General features: G+C 34.0%; 1 protein-coding gene across 2 annotated transcripts in view; it reads right to left on the bottom strand.

Moving 5' to 3' along the window:
• Positions 1 to 16,404, bottom strand: part of WDFY3 (WD repeat and FYVE domain containing 3) — a 212,592-nt gene that overhangs the window by 50,024 nt on the left and 146,164 nt on the right. For both annotated transcript variants that reach the window (XM_008573984.1, XM_008573985.1), the window contains exons 35-42: positions 14,347 to 14,446; positions 12,722 to 12,882; positions 11,345 to 11,574; positions 10,131 to 10,240; positions 8,505 to 8,687; positions 7,469 to 7,626; positions 6,280 to 6,357; positions 4,264 to 4,491 (exon numbers count right to left, since the gene is read on the bottom strand). In XM_008573984.1, coding sequence (XP_008572206.1) covers positions 4,264 to 4,491; positions 6,280 to 6,357; positions 7,469 to 7,626; positions 8,505 to 8,687; positions 10,131 to 10,240; positions 11,345 to 11,574; positions 12,722 to 12,882; positions 14,347 to 14,446 — 1,248 coding nt within the window. The remainder of the gene's footprint in view (positions 1 to 4,263; positions 4,492 to 6,279; positions 6,358 to 7,468; positions 7,627 to 8,504; positions 8,688 to 10,130; positions 10,241 to 11,344; positions 11,575 to 12,721; positions 12,883 to 14,346; positions 14,447 to 16,404) is intronic.

Here is a 16,404-nt window from a genome sequence, read left to right as displayed (position 1 = left end):
TATAAAATTCATAAAAAACAAGATAGATTGCTGGAGAGATATGCGATAAACCAATATAACAAAATGAACCAATTACTGTTGTCAAACCCAATGCTGATGTTCACTACATGTTGTACTATACACCCCCAACCAGAATGTGGGCAGGGTCTACCATGTACACTCTTATATTTTACCTGCAGCACACTGTACAGTGCTGGCTTAATAAATTTGCTCATTGATTCACTGACTGAAGTTCTTATTTTACTAAAAGACTCAGAATTCAACAGCAAATATGTATGCTATACCAATAATTTTAGTATTATCATAGTTCCCTTATTTTAAAAAAGTAGCACTAAATTATTATTATAATTGTTTATATAGAAATCTATATAAAGTCAGAATTCTAGAAAATAATTTTTATAGTCCTTTTACTTCAAAATTTTCTATAATGCTGGCAAATGAAATTTCCCATATGAATTGCTTAGTTCCTATGAGTCTTGTGACATCTATATAATATATAAAAATATACGTGGCGGTAGCTACAAGAGATTCCCTTAATTAGAAAAGGAATATTAAAATAAGTTGGTTAGCCTCCTGCCCCTAAGCAATTGAAAATTAATAGATAGATAGTGAGGTATTCACCCCAATCATATTTGCAAATGGCAAATTTTTAAAGATTATCATTCTGTAAAAATAAGGGGATTATAGATTTAAAACCTAGTTTAGTATTGAGATATAATTTTTTTAAATGGCAAAACAAGGGATCTTATTTTCCTTCCTTAATTTTCAGAATAATGAAAGAATTGTTTAAAACAGATTTTGTATTTCATCATACCCCAGGCTTACATCTTAATACTATCTATAATTGATATTACTGCTTAAAGTGTAACATTACAGTATAATTCAGTATAATTCTTCTAACTATAAAAATTATTCCCCAAGGAAAGTCACTGTGCAGAGAGGATAATTATTTCTTTTATTACAATAATTTTAGTTGATAAACTTTCAAAGTTTTAAAGTCTGTAGCAAATGAAACACTAAAATATGTTTTATATTCTATAAATAAGCATCCAATTTAAAATCAAAAAATAAATTTCAAAACTTAAGAGTAATAGGTAAGCTGTTTTGTTTATAGTATGTAATATTACCAACGTTTAAGAAATAAAACTTTAACACCAAAAAATCACCTGATTTATTTCTAACACATCAAAGATTTTAAAACAAGAAATTAACTTTTTAATCATCATTGTATTTTTTAGCTTGAGTGACAAGACTAAAAACGAAACAATTATTCTTTATAAATAAGACAAAAGATCAAATCATTTGCCCTTGCTCCATGTAAAGCCCGTTTTACCTATCAAGAGGCTTCAAAAGCATTTTTATGTTGGTACCATACATGTTATATCACAGAAAGTATTGACTATATTTCATAAACTGCAAGCAAGGAGGGCAACAAGTTTATGGGAGTCTAAAAGTAAGAACTGATTGATTTCTAACCCTGGTAGGCAATATTTCATAAAGTTCAGGGCACAGGTGAACTTACTATCAAGTTAATGAAGCTTAAACTTCAGTGGCTGTCACTTCCCATGAACCCCTTTAAAAACCCTGGAAAGGGCCCTAGTAATTTCGTATTCATAATTTTATCCTCTTCTTATACAGCCCTCTCCCAAATGATATAAACTTCAGGCCCATAAAAATCTGGCTCTGGCCATTTTTAGTGGAAGAATTTCACAATTAGGAATATTCTATAGAATGCGGAACAGGAAGCAATGGAAAAAGTCTATAACTTAAGGAAGACAGAGTGCTGGTGTCCATTCACTCAACATTTATTACGTACTAGGCACTCTTAGCATTAGAGACACAAAACCTACTATGTGGTTTCTGTCTGGAAAACACTGTTTATGGATAATGTCACAATACAGGCAATCATCGGAGTCTTCTCTTTGTCAAAATGACTCAAATACTGAGGCAATGTTGACCTACACGCACACCTTGCTCTTTTACCCAGTTGCTGTGACCTTGAAGCGGTTCCTTAACTTTTCTAGGATTCATTCACTCATCTGTAAGATTGGGATAACAGCATTAACTATACTTCAGAGGCTGTCATGAGACAAGCAAACTGCTTTGCAGAACATCCAGCTCCCTGTGCTTTGTAAATATTAGCTCATCCTTTTTTGATTTTATGGTAGAGGTCAGTTGGAGAACAGATGATTTTACTTTTTGAAATTTACTTTGTTCTCAACATTGTCAGAATGTACATTCCATAAGATAAAAGTGGCCATTTAACAGTGTTTCAAGTTTACAAAAGATTTTGAACTACCAAAATCAAAATAAAAATGATTCACTCAGAAAATTTTATTACTGCGGGTTAATCTTGATTTGTGCATGAACTATGTAGCATGAATTCTACATTCTGTAATTGTCTCCCTTTCCTACCTCCTTTTTCTTTTTAATGTAAATATATCTCCAACACTTTTTTTTCCAATATGTAACCCATCTGTTAAGAAATAAGTTCCATATGGTACATACTTATTATGAGTATCTGTTTTGATTTCATAGGCTGGCCAACTCCACTCTGTTGCTTAGGTCAAATGCTGATGATACTAATGTTGTAGGTATGAACTCTGAATAGGTTACCTTGTTTTTAACTGATACAAAACTTTAAATACACTTTGCCAACAAATGAACTTTTTACAAAGAAAGAAAGGAGTTCATATAAGATAAAAAATATTACGATTATTTGAAAAATAACTCAAAAGTATATGCCTTAGCTAAATCAAAATAGCGAGTTGGTCACATATTTGGAAGAACACATTTATTTTATATTTTAGTATTTTTCAGTGGACTCAATTTAAATGAGCATTGACTAAATTAGTAGTAATTTTAGTAATTTTATAAAATTGCTACAGGTTTAAATTCTTAATGGATTTTTTGTTTGGAGTAAAAAATTAGAGATTGTTGCTTTCCTCATTATTAGAGAATTAGAGTCTGTTGCTTTGTTCTTATAAAAGTAGGTGTTGGAAAAATATGGGTAGATTAATTTTTCAAATAGTATTAGATATTATACTGATTCAGTATTAGATATTATACTGATTTAACGTATAGCTCTATCAAGTATGGCATTTTTCACAGAATTGAATAATTTGGAGAAAAGGAGACTTTATAAAGCTATTTTCAAAAATCTTAAATAACTATTAGTGGGTTCTAAGACCCATACTCTTTTTTAAAAAAATTACTGTAAATTGACAAACTATAACTACATATATTTAGGGTACAAAGTGATGTGGTGATATATGTATATAATTTGGAATGATTAAATCCAGCTAATTAACATACCCATTACCTCAAATACTTATTTTTTTGTGGTGAGAACATTTGAAATTTACTCTCTTAGCAATATTATTAACTATGGTCACTATGCTGTGCAATGATCTCGAGAAATTTAATCATGCTGTCTAACTGAAACTTTGTACCTCTGATTAACATCTCCCCATTCCTCCCACCCCCCACCCCAGCCTCTGGTAACCACTATTCTATTCTCTGCTTCTGAGTTTTCGATTCCGCATTATGTGAGATCGCGTGGTATTTGTCCTTCTGTGCCTGGTTTATTTCACTTAGCATGTCCTTCAGGTTCATCAGTGTTTTCACAAATGACAGGATGCCCTTCTTTTTAAAGGCTGAATAGTATTCCATTGTGTATATATACCAAATTTTCTTTATCCATTCATCTGCTGACGGACTTTTAGGTTGATTCTAAGACCTGTGTTCTAAGTAGCATCAGGACAGAGTATGAACCAATATGTACAAGACAAATGGATCTAGGGTATTGGCAGAGAAAAAAAAAACAACAACAAAAAACCAGGCACCAAAACAATTCAAGCTGCCTCACATTATATAATTCTGTGCCAGACACTCTTCTAAGTACTTTACTAATTTTAACTAACTTAATTTCCCTAATAGCCCTATGAGGTGGAACTATTATTTTCACCATTTTAGACATAAGAAAAGGGAAACCTGTAGAGGTTCAATGACCTGTACCAAGTTGTATTGTGGCAGAGCCAGGTTTCAAATCCAAGCAGTCATGCTCAGAAGTTTGTGATCTAAACCACCCACTATGATGTCTCTCTCTCACATTGCTGTATCTTTGCATTCCACCACCACCTGACATTATCAATTTAATATAGTTTGTTGAACTAACTATTTTAGGTAATAAACCTAATAAGGAAAAATGCTTATGAAGAACAAGAAAAACTCGAGGAGTCATTACAAATTCTGCATACTCACCGCCACATTTGTCTCTTGTTCTGTTTCTGGCACATAAGGGTAATGGTTATAAAACATGTCATTTCGCACCATTTTTTTTCTCATTCTGCAGGGCCCTTCTGTCATCTCCAACATCCATTTGTCTAGATAGGAACCAATGGGGGGACCCCACAGTCCTCGCTCCCGCAAGAGCTCACACTCGATTTGGCACCACTCTTCCGTCACGTACTTCAGGGCATTTTGCTGACGCTTGTGGGAAAGAATTCAGGTTGATTTTCAAGCAAAAGCAGGGGCAACAACAAAAAGACTACAAATAACTTAAAATCAAGTTATTATTCAGAAACACAGTATACATAATTTCTTTCAATATTATAAAAGTAAAATTTCATTTATTTATGGTTTAAGTAAGCCAACGATTATATGAGAATGTGGGGTTTGTTATGGTGACCCAAGAAGGTGATTATTTTAGCACCAAGTAAATGACAGACATGTACAGGGTAGAGAATAAAATACAGTCGAACAGAGAGTTGAAGGAACTTTGTTTCTCTGGTACAGGAAAGATGGTAATATTACCTATGAAAATATATTAAAATGTTGGTCCTGTTAATAAATAAACATGGTATTTTAAAGATAAACCCCCTACTCCCAAATTGTAAAACAGTTACTGGAACATGTATAGGGGAAAATCAAGGAAATCAGATTAAGAAATAGTGCCAACAGACTAGATTACTGGTAAGCTTAGTAAACATTTCCAAAGATTTTAGGTAAAGAATATAAACATGCAGCACTGATAGGGAACTTGACTTTCAAATAAATCAAAGAAAAACCATTTTCTATTGACCACTGGGATAGATCCAAACCATTTTACTTAAATGGAAATTATACGTCTTCGTATAACTTCTTGTTATCTGCCAAATAACAAGATGTGTAATATTTCAACAGTAGATGATTATAACTAACTTACCTAATGATTAATGAAACATATGTGCAGTCATCCCTTAGCTGACTATCCATAGGGGATTAGTTCCAGGACCCCCTTGGACATCAAAATCCACAGTTGCTCAAGTCAAAATGGCTTAATATTTCATATAACCTATGCATGTCTTTCTGTATACTTTAAATCATCTCTAGATTACTTATACCTAATACAACACAAATGATTTGTGAATAGTTGTTATGCTGTATTGTTTTTTAAATTTGTATTTTTTTTATTGTATTGTTATTTTTATTGTTTCCTTTTTCCTGAATATTTCTGATCTGTGATTGGTTGACTACATGGATGCGGAACCCATGGACATAGGGCCAACTATACACAATTTAAGACTAAAAATAAAATCTTATATAACTAACAGTAAAAATTATTAAGTGAATAATCATAAAATTACATATGATAGTGGTACTTAGGTGTTTCTTGTGTCTGGGGGAGGGGGGAGGACCCTGTAACAACTAAGGATCTAGTGGTATGACCATAAAATATTAGTACTTAATCAATCAGAAATCTTCAATAGATCTAAAACAGATGCTTTGGAAATAAAGCATTTAGGATAAGCTGTTGAGTAATTATGAATTCACCGAGAGGATTTCACTAAATTTATTTTTCAGTGACAATCACGAACCACTTGTAGTAAAAAATAATTTTATCTTGTAGTTTTTTTATAATTTAAGAGACTTCTCAGAGACTGACGCATATTTTCACTATCTCCTCACTAAAAGTCCAAAAGAGAGAAATCATTCTTACGTTTTTATTCTTATTAGGAACAAAGATATGTAATATGTCACTAGTGAATATCAACAGGATTCAGCTATGCTGATTTCCCATTCGCTGTTTTTTAAAATGCAGCTTGCTCACAGGAAATTAAAAATTTTCTATCTTAAAAGCAAAGTAACTGATGGCAGTGATAATTAAAGTCATCATCTGATGATGAATACAGTTCAGCAATGTACCCTTAACATGAGCAAGAAAGTATGAGGAGAAACAGAGACTGGTCACATTTAAGGAATGCAAAACAAACAATTGTTATGCTTATGCACTCTTACCTCCTGATATTCCTTATATTGTGTGTCTACTAAGTCACGAACAACAGCAACATGTGTAAACATCCACTGAGAAATCTCCTAACAATGGATGGAAAAGAGTCTTAATATTTCATGGATTTCCTGGAAAAAATGAATTAACTAGCCTTGAAATTCATGTTGAACAATTAGTTAAAATTCTGTCAAAAGCATCCACTACAGAAAACAAAAACCAAAAATTCTGAATGAATTATATGATGAAGATAATGGAGGCCTGTGTGATGGACACGGATTTAAAGTCCCCCCAATCTCCAACCTTCTTCAAGGAGGGGCCTGCTGCCCTAGCTTCTAGAGCTCTGGCAGTCAGCACCTTCAGGGATTGCCTCAGCTGCAGAGAGCTGCCAGGGCTCTCCCCATCCAATGACTGATTGGTCTGGGGATAAGAAGAATCAGCCATTTCAACCCAATGCAGATCAACTCTGACAAGCTGTTTTGGCCCCAAAGCTCCACTTAAATTAGTGGAGGCTGTCACTGGACCTGCACAGCAGCCTGACATTTCCCTGTGTCCACTCCTGCTTCCTTCTTCTCCCTTCCACAAGTATCCATCCCAAGGGCACCTCCTGATATACATCCTGCAAGATAAACTCCATCTCAGAGTTTGCTTCCTGGAAAACCCAACCTGACACATGAGATGATTGATACCACAGCTTCTCTCAGACCCTTTTCACAGCTGCCACTTAGATTCTTGGATGATGAAGAAAGTATGATAAGGAAGAAGTTAACGCTGGAGGTATTTTTCTTTTTTTTTAATCAAACACAGGTACATACAATAAGATTATAAGAAATAAAATAGCCTTGTTCTGCTATTGCCTTAAAATTATATAATTATCAATAATAACATTATTGAAAGTGGGAAAAATTGGGCAAAAATTATCCATAATTTGATCATATATCAATCTCTGAATCTCATCTTATATCCAGTTATGAAATAAATGTAAATACACAGCACTCATAATGCAATCTTAGCATAATAAAATGGGAGAAGTTCCCATAATCTGGGTTACTTCTCTCTCTCTTTTAAATTAAAAATACAGAAAAGTTCCATTTCAAATCATCTGGCTTGTACATGTTTAATGTATTCTTGAATACTACAATTACAACTTGAAATATAAATTCTAATAATATCATCAATGAAAGAAACTAAACAATGTACCTGGGTGGAAAGACTGTGTTTATTAAGACCGCTTTCCTTTCGATTCCTTCTTGATCCTGTTAACTTGGAAAGACCAAAGCCACTGCTGACACGTGACAATTTGGATTGTGTGGTGGGCACTAAAGCTTCTCCTCGACTTATGCATTTCTTTTCATGGGCTATGAAATTAAAATTAGATTATTTTATAATTTCTCCATGTACTTAATAGTCTTACTTTTAATACATTCATAATATGCTTACAAACCACAATCCTGTAATCAAAAGCAGAAGCATATGTTACAGATGCAGACATTTTTTTAGATATCACAAATTTATTTGTTAGTGATCTTGTTTAAGGATGGCTGCTTAAAAATTATTGTACTAATTGAACGTATACTTGGTTGAAACTTCACAGCTCTGCAATGATATACAAATTTATTTTAACTGTAACAAGTTTCTATGTTAATAACAATTCACAATCCTCTAAAACATTTGGTGCTGGGTATACTTTGGAACTCAGAATATTCTGGATTTTAAAAAGGCTACATGGTATATACACTCTATATTATATAATATTACAGGGGGTCTAGGGCAATAAACCATAATTCAACACATGAATGTTACTGAAGTAAAATGTATTAATATCCATACCAAGTAGGGCAAAAAAAGATATGTTAGGTTTTGCTACCAAATGAGCTTTGGCACCAAATTGTGAAAAAACTGAGGGTTTTCAGGGATTTTTGAATTTCAGAATTATAGATAAGGGATTGTGGACCTGTAGCCAAGACAGTGATCATCATACTAAAGCTGTGAAGAATGTATCATCTTCTAAACTCATAAATAATGTGATGTATAACACATCGCAGATGTAAAAAAAAAAAATCTGGGAGGAAAGGCCAAATCTCAGTATAATCATTCTAGAATGGCTGTACTATGTAGATTTTCATTTCTACTGCCATCATAGTATTCTTTTTGGAAAGTTCTAATTACATATCTAAAGTGCACCCAAATATGACAGCCGCATGTCTCTTGGTCACATGATATCTGTAGGCCTTACCCAAGTGATTCTGCCAGCACTTCAAGCCAGCTTCTTCAATGAGTGGCCTTGCTATAGCTATGTCCACGTGGCCCCTTTCATTCACAGGCAGAGTTACTTTGAAAAGCTCCTCCAAGACTTGTTTCTTACTATGTATCAGTTCAGTCCAAACTCTATTGACAGCTTTTATGAGAAGCTGACGCCCTAGTAAATGAAAAAAAGCAAGCAAATGATCAAAAGACAATATAAAGTTAATTCTTACTTTTCTTCATGTTTTACATCTAGGAATTTCGACCACAATATTTAATGGTAAAAAAAAAATGCTCGTATCATACCCAGCTCAGTGAAAAGCGTTGTTTACATAACCCAAACTGTGGCTGGCTACTTGGAAAACATTTTTAAAATCTTTACATTCATGCAAAAAGACTATCTCTTTAATTATAAGATTGGAAATTATATACATATTTAATTATCTAGTTTCTTCTTGATAAGAACTTATCCCCCATTTAAAGGTAATTTTTAGATCTGAATATTTAAGGTGAATTCAAAACTAAGTTATTTGTTCTTGAGTATCTTAGGCAAGGAAAGAAATAAATATTTTTTAAAGATTTTTACTGGTAAATTCAGTCTGGCTTTGGATTCCTTGCTAATTTGTCTGACCCCTCCTCCAGACCAGTTAATCTTTAGCAAGCATCAGAATCACGTGAATGGCTTGTTAGAACAGATTGCTTGTCATTCCCCAAACTCCCCCCTGCCCCGCCGTAGAGTTTCTGATTCAGTAGATCTGAGTGGGGCCAAGGAATCTGCTTTTCTACCAAGGTAGAATGATACTGACATTGTTAATCTGAAGACCTTGCTTTGAGAACTAATGTTCTAGACTGTCAGTTCATTGTGGGGGGGCGGGAGGGGGGACACGACCGTTGAAAGCAATCACTGAGTCCTCAGTGTCTGGGGTTCAAGAAATTTTGATGAAACAACAGAGTATAAAATAATGCTCAATTGAATGAATGAAAGAATGAGTGCCAGACTTCCAAAGGACAAAGCCATATGCAAAACTATCACACAGTATTGCCAGAGAGACAAACACTGCTATAATGATGTCATCTTTATCACCGACAATGTGGAATTAAGAAATCAATCCATGCAAAGACTTCAATGTTCAATGCTTATAAGATCAGTGGGAAAACTAGACTTTAAAAAAGAGGAAGCTAAAAATAAAAAAATAAATTTTTTTAAAAAGAGAGAATAAAAGTTGTACTACCTGAGAATAAAAGTGGTACTGACAACTTCTCTCAGGCAATATTTGTGTCTAAAGTGACATGTGTGACACTACCATTAAGCAGTTCTCTTTATGGTAAATGCCCAGTTAGCATTTGCACTTCTACTTATGCAAATGTAAATACCATCAAGTCTCCCAGTGTTATTAAGAAATGTTGAAGGTTAGCCGTATTAATGGTTAGTGCTTTACCCATCTGGGGATAAGGAGACACTCTATGGGCACACTGGTGTAGGTACAGGATGCCCTACTGGGAGAGAGGTTGTTAATGTTGGCAGTTTGTGAAGTCAATTTTTTTGTTATGTATTAAAAACTGCAAATGAAATAATGATAACAGCAATACTAAAAGCCATACAAATCGAGGCAATTACCTTCACTAATATCTTGGCTGTAACCGCCATCTGGTTCAATGTCAGAGGGGATCATAATGTGCCATGTAGTCATGCGGGCTTCTGCTTCCAGTCCAAACCCATCCACGTTGCTGAAAAATTCCAGTCAGTTTAAACTAGATGAAGGAAATGATTGTAGCTGAAAACTGTAATGACTAAGAATTACTCTGCAGACACAGGCTCCGTCACAAAGTTCCATTATTGACAGACACTCAGCAGATGTACAAAATACAACTTCTAGATTACCATGAAGATGCCACTTTTAAGGGCTGGTCTCACAAATCCACTTGACTACATGTAATTAAATTCATCTACAACATCACAATGATCATCTTAATACTTAAGATGGTTTTTAATTATTAACATTTTTACTTAAAAATTTCAAAAAGTTCATTTAACTAAGAACGTTCTCCTAATGTGCCCGTGTCCTCTCTCCAATCTCATCTCTCACTCTGCTCCAGTAGCAGTGAAATACTTGCACTTTCCCAAATGTGCCACACTCTTTCTTCCCTGTGGGCAACCACATAGACTGCTCTTTCTTTCTGCAGCATTTGTCCCCATTTTCTTGTCCTCCCCAACCATGTCTCAAGTTGCAACTCAGCAGGTGTTTCTTCCAGGTTAGGGGCCCCTGTTATGTGTTTCTCCCAATACACTGTGCTTCTTCTAGCAGAGCACTCTGTACACCTGACTGGTTCAAGCTTAGTTACCTGTTTTCTCTTCAAGAGGGCTGCCACAGGGTCTGTCTTACTCATATTTTATCCCACCCCAATTCAATGCCTGGCCCCCAGCAAAAACTAAAGAAGTATCTGTCAAAGCAATCAACAGAAAAGTACTAATTTCACCCTTTTAACATTCAACATTTCATTGAGCTTTTTTTTTTTTTTTTTACTTTTCCTAGCTTCCAACAGTGTATATTTTATTTGCTTTAAAAGCAAACTTCCTTTTCAAAATTATATATGTGAAATATACTAATTATGAAAAACTTTAAAGCTGTAGAAAACTAAATTAAAGAAAAAAATACCCATTATCTCATTGCAAAATTGCAACACTTGGCCCTTTACGTTTTGCATAAAGCTTTAAATGAAACAGATTAAAGGAAAAAAGAAATGTTGCTATCAAAAGAGTAAAACAGAAAATTCTGGAGGAATAATATCAAAGACAAATTCAACATGGCAAAATGAACCTAAAGGATTTACCTTCCAGCATGTAGATTAATCAAGCAGTGTGCCAGACAGCTAATGAATTCTTGGTCATGGTTCCCAGGTCCTAGGATCAAGTTCCTGTTTACAGTAAGGACCCTGAGTGAATCAAGGAGAGCTACCTGCTGAGGAACGGTTTTGTGTGCCCTTGAGAACTGGTACAAGATAGTCCTATTGAGGCAGTGATAAACCGCATCCAGTGACAATCCCTGTGATCTTCTCTTTGACTAAAGATATAAAAGATACATTTTTTAGTAAAATGGACAAAAATAAAAGATTTACTTATTCGCACATGAACTTTTTTTAGGGTTGTTATGTACCACATGCTATGCTGAGTACTTGGGGCTGCTAAATTACACAATACAAAGCACTTGTTATTATGGAGTTCAGAACCTATGAGACACATAAATACAATTTAATAAATAGCTGAGTACTACATAAAAATGGATGTCAGGGTAGAGCCACTGACATCCTGCAGAGCAGAGCAGCAACCCTGAGAACATGAAGAAGTGTCATCTGGGTAGTCTCCTACCAAACAAATTTTGTTAGTGTGAATAATCTTTACTCAAAATTACCAAAAAATATTAAAATGTTAGTAGAAAAACTTTTTAACATTCTAGTTTCATCCCCTCACTTGAGAATTTTTCTCTTTATCTTAAATACAAATGTATTTCTTAAAAAATTCTTAGGTGATATAAGATAATCTATGCACCTGCACCACAGGCTAACAAAACATGGTGACAGTATTTACTACTTTCTACATTATGTGTTGCATACCATTAATCACTTGTGCTAGATCAGGCTAATGTTCCTTAGTCAAAGATACCATGAACATACACAAAAAATAACATCTTCAAAGGAACATGGACTACAGTGGACTTTGTAAAGATTCAACTGACAGGAAGAGAATATCCCTTTAATATCAACTCTTCATGCTCTGTTAAGCCTACATACTGATATATTATTATATTGTAAAACCTATCAAATTGTATTAACTTAAGGTATTTAAACCTCTCTGGGTAGCAAAGAACAATACCAGTAGGGAGGTCAGTGAGAGACCACAGCTTGACAGAACTATGTAACTTTATAAGGGACACATTGGCACCAGGCTATACGGATTATAGGTTAAAAGCCTATATTTTTAATTCACTCTTAATAAGCTTAGCTTTATATTAAATGTCAACATTTTTTTCTTTTTTTCACTCTTAACACAATTTTATTTTCATATTCACATACGAGTAGGTCAATGTCATTGTCAAGACAATATAAATGTTAACATTTATTATCTTATTAGTTACAGTTATTTCCAACAATTTTGACACTATAAGCAAAGTTTTTTAATTTACTCTACAACTAATAGTGAAAATGGATTACCTGTGCAATTAGTTGAATTATAAAATCTATAAGAAGTTTAGATTCTTTGTTGAACATGCCTTGCCAAAGCTTGTCCACCACACGTTGTGTGAAATAAAACACATTGTTCACCAATACCTGGTAGCTTCCTCCACTGGTAATAGGCAGAGAAGCATCTTCCCCTAAATTCCAGAAGGAAAAAAATGTCTAAGAAAATTGATATCTACCAGCATAAGACCAGATCCTCAAAGAAATCATGCTAAGGATAAAATGAGCCTATCTATAACACCTAGAAATATGAATACTAGCTCTTACGTACTACTTTAAGAAAATGATGTTCATGGCTAGAAATCAGGATAAATACTGGAAGAAATGATTTCAGCAGGTTAAACATATTATGTATTGAGAGTACCTGTGAAATCTCTTAATGCCTAAAGACAGTCTGTGCTAAGCAAACAGCTCTTCAACTTAAACTGTCAGTGACATGTGATCTCTACTGAGAAAGACTATGTCAGTTCATTATCTGTAAGTTGATTCTGTATAAGTAAGAAAGGGTAAAACAAACCACCAAACAGAACTCTCTATTTTTGGGTATACCTTTAGTAACAATGAAGTAATACAGACAGAAGAGCGCTTCAAAAGCATTGTGAAAATTGAAGTATAGTCCCTGGTGGTGGTGCCAAGGGATGCCTCTAGCCCCCTCCAAGTTATCATCAGCACTGTCTCTCTTTTAAAGCTACCCCATGCCCTTGGTGCACTTGCCGTTTACATACTGCTTCAAGACTAATCCTCCTAGCCCCTCCTCTGTAGAAATTCTGGAGGCTCCACTGAATGTGATTATTATTATTAATATCTAACTCTAAATTGCCCCAGTAAGCAAACTCTTCATTTTGAGCCTTGTGTAGTATGACTGACCTCAACTGATAAGAACAAGTACAAAAGTGTGACTTGACACCCAACTTTGAGAGTGCGCGGTTGTATGTTAAGACAACAAACACTAAAGATTTCCTGGCAAATATACTTCGGAAAAAAATGTTAATTTAATAGCGCAGACTATCACCAGGAACTCTAGATAGCATGTATGCTAAATCACTACTTTTCCTTCTCCTGTCAATTCTACCTTTGTTTTATATTTAATGTTGGCTCCATTATAAATGTATCAAGTTTTATATTTTATTGCAGTTAAATACAGAAAAAAAATGTGTATTGTATTTATACATATCTGTTGAGCGCACGTGCGTGCACACACACACACACACACACACACACACACCCCATGACTCAACAAGTACACTCACAGGTATATATTCAACAGATACGTACAAATACTGTACACATATGTGGTCCACATGACCAAGAATGTTTATAGCAACCCTATTTATAATTATCTCAAACTGAGAACTTCCATGTTTGTCAATAGTAAAATGAATACATTTAAATATTTATATAACACTATATAGTAATGAAAGTAAACAAACTCCTGCTATGTGCAATAACATGGATAAATCTCACAAATATAATGTTGACTATAAGAAGGTAGACCAAAAAGGAGTAAAGAGGAATTAAAAAGGTGATATACTTAGCATTTAGATAGAGGAGAGTGACTATAGGTACCTTTATAAAATAAAAATAAAACATAGAATTACCCAGTAGCACATCAGCTGCAAGCAAATGGTCCATCACACTATCCAAAATATAAGTTTGAAATTCTTTTTGCTGAGTTCTTGTAGATCTTTCAGGGGAAGCCTAATCAATAAAATTTAGAATTAGAAACAGAACCAACTAAACAAAACAGGGCTCTATCGTATTTATATTACCAAATGTATCAAATGATTAAAAAACCCTCCTGGAAAATAAAAAAAATATGACATGAGACATTGTATATCTGCTATAATCTTTCTCTTATTTTTCTGACCATAGAATTTTTTAAAAATTAAAGCAAAGGTGTAACATCATCTTCTTTTGGATCCATTCCTCCAAAAATAGTATTCTAAACATTATAATTATTTAAGAAATATTTGATAGTCTATTATTATGCCTCATTTCCAAAAGAGATCTGGTGGTTTATAATGATATACAGATAAAATAAATCATAAAGCCATTAAAACAAATACAAAAGCTCAAGAATCTAGTAATCCAGAGAGTATGTCAAGGGGGAAGGGAATATTTATAACAAAAAACTAACCACACAATTTCCTGAGCTTTGTATGTGTCAAGAAGGAGAAAAGAATGTATGGTTTATAAAAATTTTCATTATTTATAATAAACGAAGCACAGTAGATTGTCAGCAAGGATATATGTATTCCTAATACTGTTCTGAGAGGAATGTTCTCTGTGGGTTTTTATAAAGAGGACAGTGAACAACTCTATAGGTGGTATCTTTGATGACAGTTTTACAAAGTACGAATATGATTTTAAAAATTATCTTGAGTAAAAGTTTAGGGCACAAGTTAAACTACAGTTCTCAGACAGCTTCTATTAATAATTAGGGTAAGACAACCCAGGCAACTTTCAAGTATCTAACCTGGTAAGTGGCAAAGCTCTGGGACCACAGGGATGAAAGGCAGGAAAGATCCTTTTGTCATCTTTCTCAGATATCAGTAGTTTTAGCCAGGCTTTTGATAGGTGTTAGATATTGAGCAATTCAACAAACTGTCATATGTTCTTTCTTAAAAAGACATCTGCATGTTTTAGATTCAGGTATAGCAGTGATACTTTGCAAGTGAAATGAAAGAACCTATTTATTCTTGCATAGAGAGATCCAGGACTATGTTTATGACCATGTTACAAAAGTGGGCTTTAAAACACAGTTTTGTTTTTTCTTTCTATTCTGATTTCAAGGTCCTGGTTAAAGATTTTAAGGGAGCAGTTAAAATCTGAGTTCTATATTGAGACCAAACATATTAACCTAAGAATTTGGAAACCAATAAATAGCTAAACCAAAACTGCAATGAACATTTCTCTTTATCTTTTGTATGAGAAGACATACATTTTGTTTTAAAATGACAAAATATTAGTGTCAGTTAAAACAATATAAGTGCTGAGTTTGGTTTGTCATTAGATTGATTTGAGAAAAAGTGAAGGACATCTCATGTTGTTTTTAAACTTAATAAATTTTCCTGTGTACTTGAACAGATTAATGCAATGGTCAGCAGGAAACTTGTGACCAAGGCCTGTCTAGTCCTCATGCTACATTGAAAGTCCTACCCCTGTCAACTGAAGAGAAAGTGAGAACTTTGAAGTGAGAAACAGCAGACTGACAGTTCTATGAGGATTTCCCTGTAATTAGATCAGAGACCATTTTATCTAACAGCTTGAGTGATCAGAAATTACGAAGAAGTAAGGATCTCCATTCACAGGAGGATGTAAACACTTTGAAGATAACAGTACTCTTTCAGGATCACAATCAACTCAAGGTTGTTAATGGGATAAGCAATAATGAGTAGGGTTTATCAAATCTAATTAGACAAAGTCCTGGAGTCTGTGAAACAGAGGGACTATAAGAAATGGAGAGATGCTTGATCAGTCAAAAGTATTTATTTTCACTGAAAAATATTCTCGAGGCTGGCTGGTTAGTTCAGTTGGTTAGAGCGTGATGCTGATAACACCACGGTACAGGATTTGATCCCTCTATTGACAAGTTGCCAAAAATAAAACCAATAAAAAAGCAAAAAAATCTTTCTTATTCCAGAAGGATTTAAGTT

Source organism: Galeopterus variegatus, unplaced genomic scaffold, assembly GCF_000696425.1.
Source record: "Galeopterus variegatus unplaced genomic scaffold, G_variegatus-3.0.2 Scaffold980, whole genome shotgun sequence".
NCBI lineage: Eukaryota > Metazoa > Chordata > Mammalia > Dermoptera > Cynocephalidae > Galeopterus > Galeopterus variegatus.
Note: the sequence above shows the minus strand (reverse complement) of the source record. Positions and strands in the feature narration are given on the sequence as shown.